The sequence below is a fragment of the Octopus bimaculoides genome, chromosome 28 (assembly GCF_001194135.2).
Source record: "Octopus bimaculoides isolate UCB-OBI-ISO-001 chromosome 28, ASM119413v2, whole genome shotgun sequence".
NCBI classification, from domain to species: Eukaryota; Metazoa; Mollusca; class Cephalopoda; order Octopoda; family Octopodidae; genus Octopus; species Octopus bimaculoides.
Window position 1 is genome coordinate 15,322,662 of NC_069008.1, and position 2,355 is coordinate 15,325,016.

At 34.4% G+C, this 2,355-nt stretch overlaps 2 protein-coding genes across 2 annotated transcripts in view; both read left to right on the forward strand.

The window, feature by feature from the left end:
* Positions 1–2,355, forward strand: part of LOC128251145 (zinc finger protein 836-like) — a 49,564-nt gene that overhangs the window by 19,637 nt on the left and 27,572 nt on the right. The gene's annotated exons all lie outside the window — the stretch shown is intronic.
* Positions 872–2,355, forward strand: part of LOC128251149 (zinc finger protein 271-like) — a 19,074-nt gene continuing 17,590 nt past the window's right edge. The window contains exon 1 of the mRNA XM_052977620.1: positions 872–2,163. Within this exon, the coding sequence (XP_052833580.1) occupies positions 1,213–2,163 (951 nt within the window). The 5' untranslated portion in view covers positions 872–1,212. The remainder of the gene's footprint in view (positions 2,164–2,355) is intronic.

Genomic DNA, 2,355 nt, shown 5'->3' on the forward strand with positions numbered 1-2,355 from the left:
CAACACTGGAACTATATTAAAAAAGAAAATCATGGATACAAGGTAAATATGGTTCCATTTTTGTTGTTAGATTCATTCATTTCTTTTGTTTTTCTTGAATGGAAAAGGCTTGAACAAAGGAAAATTACATGTTTCATTTTGAAAAGTGAAAGAGGGGAAAAGATTTGTAACAGTGATTGCTGTTGTAAAGGGGCAAGGAGTGAGGGGCAACTTTCCTAAATCTGGGATTTTAATTGTTTTTGTTTAAAAGAAATTTGGATGATAAAACAATGATGATGATGTTCTGCCAAACAAGTTCCTGCTAAGAAAAACCATTTTCCCATTCTTTTGTTGGTCAGGCAGAGATTTTTATGCCAGGTGGCCTTCCTGTTATTAGCCATCGCCAGTTTCTAAGCAAGGTAATATTTCACCCCATGTCTGGACATATTTTCATGCTGATGTGCATTGACATGTGTTACATAATGTGAAGACACTCACACACAGGACAGACTTCTTTCAATTTCTGTCTGTGAAGATCCACTTTTGATGCACTGGTGCTATGAAAGAAGACACTTGCTCAAGGTGCTGATCTGTAGGACATAACTTGAAATCACATGGATGGAAACCAAAGTTGTTATTTTTTTTCAAATTTAGTTGGCTTTTCATGATTCAATATATATTCTTGTTTGATCTGTCATAAAAATTGTAGAACCTGCAATTCTCCATGTGATCACACAACCTACTAGAAATAACAGCATGTTTCCCTTAAATTTCTCCTATAGTTCATGAATATTGAAGACTGTATTGAATGATGTAGTCATAGATATACAATGAATCTGTATTTTTTAAGTAGCCTCTACATCTTACTCTGCTGTTTCTCTATAATTTCAGAACATCAGATGACATTGAGGTAACAGAATAACCTTCAATATTTAACATGCTTTAAAAACTAAAGGAAAATATTATACAGAACAAATATATAACATTGTTTCTATAAATCTCTGGAGTAATTCCTGTGAAACATTTGCTCTAAAATAATATTAGCCAAATTTGTGAACATCCCTGACTGGAGTGTCAAGAAGAGGAGCCTGTGTACCAATTGATAAATTTATGTAAACTGATAAATTTGGATAAATTTATGTAAGCGTTGCTAAACAAAGGTAACACAGAACAGAAATATAGCAGCAGAAGTGTATGTAAGGAAGAAGTATAAGAAGAAAAGCAAGAAAAATAATGGAAGAGAATGAGAAAATTATTGACTTGATTTCCCCTGAACACATGATAAAAGAGATAAGATCATATGTCTGTGATATCTGTACAAAGTCCTTCCTTAAAAAAGGTGACCTACTTGCACACAAACGTATTCATACAGGAGAGAAACCATACCACTGTGATATCTGTGGTAAATCATTCTCTAACAGTAGTCACGTTACTGTGCACAAACGTACTCATACAGGAGAGAAATCGTATCATTGTGATGCCTGTGGTAAATCATTCTCTCAAAGTATTCACTTAACGACACATAAACGTATTCATACAGGAGAGAAACCATATCACTGTGATATTTGTGGTAAATCTTTCTCTCAAAGAATTCACTTAACTGGACACAAACGTATTCATACAGGGGAGAAACCCTATCAATGTGATATCTGTGGTAAATCATTCTCTAACAGTAGTGACTTAGCAAAGCACAAACGTACTCATACAGGAGAGAAACCATATAACTGTGATATTTGCGGTAAATCATTCTCTAGAAGTAGTTACGTTAATGTGCACAAGCGTACTCATACAGGAGAGAAACCATATCATTGTGATATCTGTGGCAAATCATTCTCTGAAAATAGTGAATTAGTAAAACACGAACGTATTCATATAGAAGGGAAGCTATATCACTGTGATATCTGTGGCGAATCATATTCTGAAAGTGGTGAATTAATTGGACACAAGCGTGTTCATACAGGAGAGAAGCCATATCCTTGTGATATCTGTGGTAAATCATTCTCGCAAAGTAGTCACGTTACTGTACACAAACGTACTCATACAGGAGAGAAACCATATCACTGTGATATCTGTGGTAAATCATTCTCTCACAGTAGTCACTTAACTACACATAAACATATTCATACTGGGGAGAAACCGTATCATTGTGATATCTGTTGTAAATCCTTCTTTGGAAGAAGTAATGTTACTGAACACAAACGTATTCATGCAGGAGAGAAAACCATATTGTGATATTTGTTGTAAATCATTCTCTCATAATAGTATCTTAACTACACATGAATGTATTCCTACAGGAGAGAAACTATATCATTGTGATACTTGTGGTAAATCATTCTCTCAAAGTAGTAAGTTAACAAAACACAAACATTCCTACAG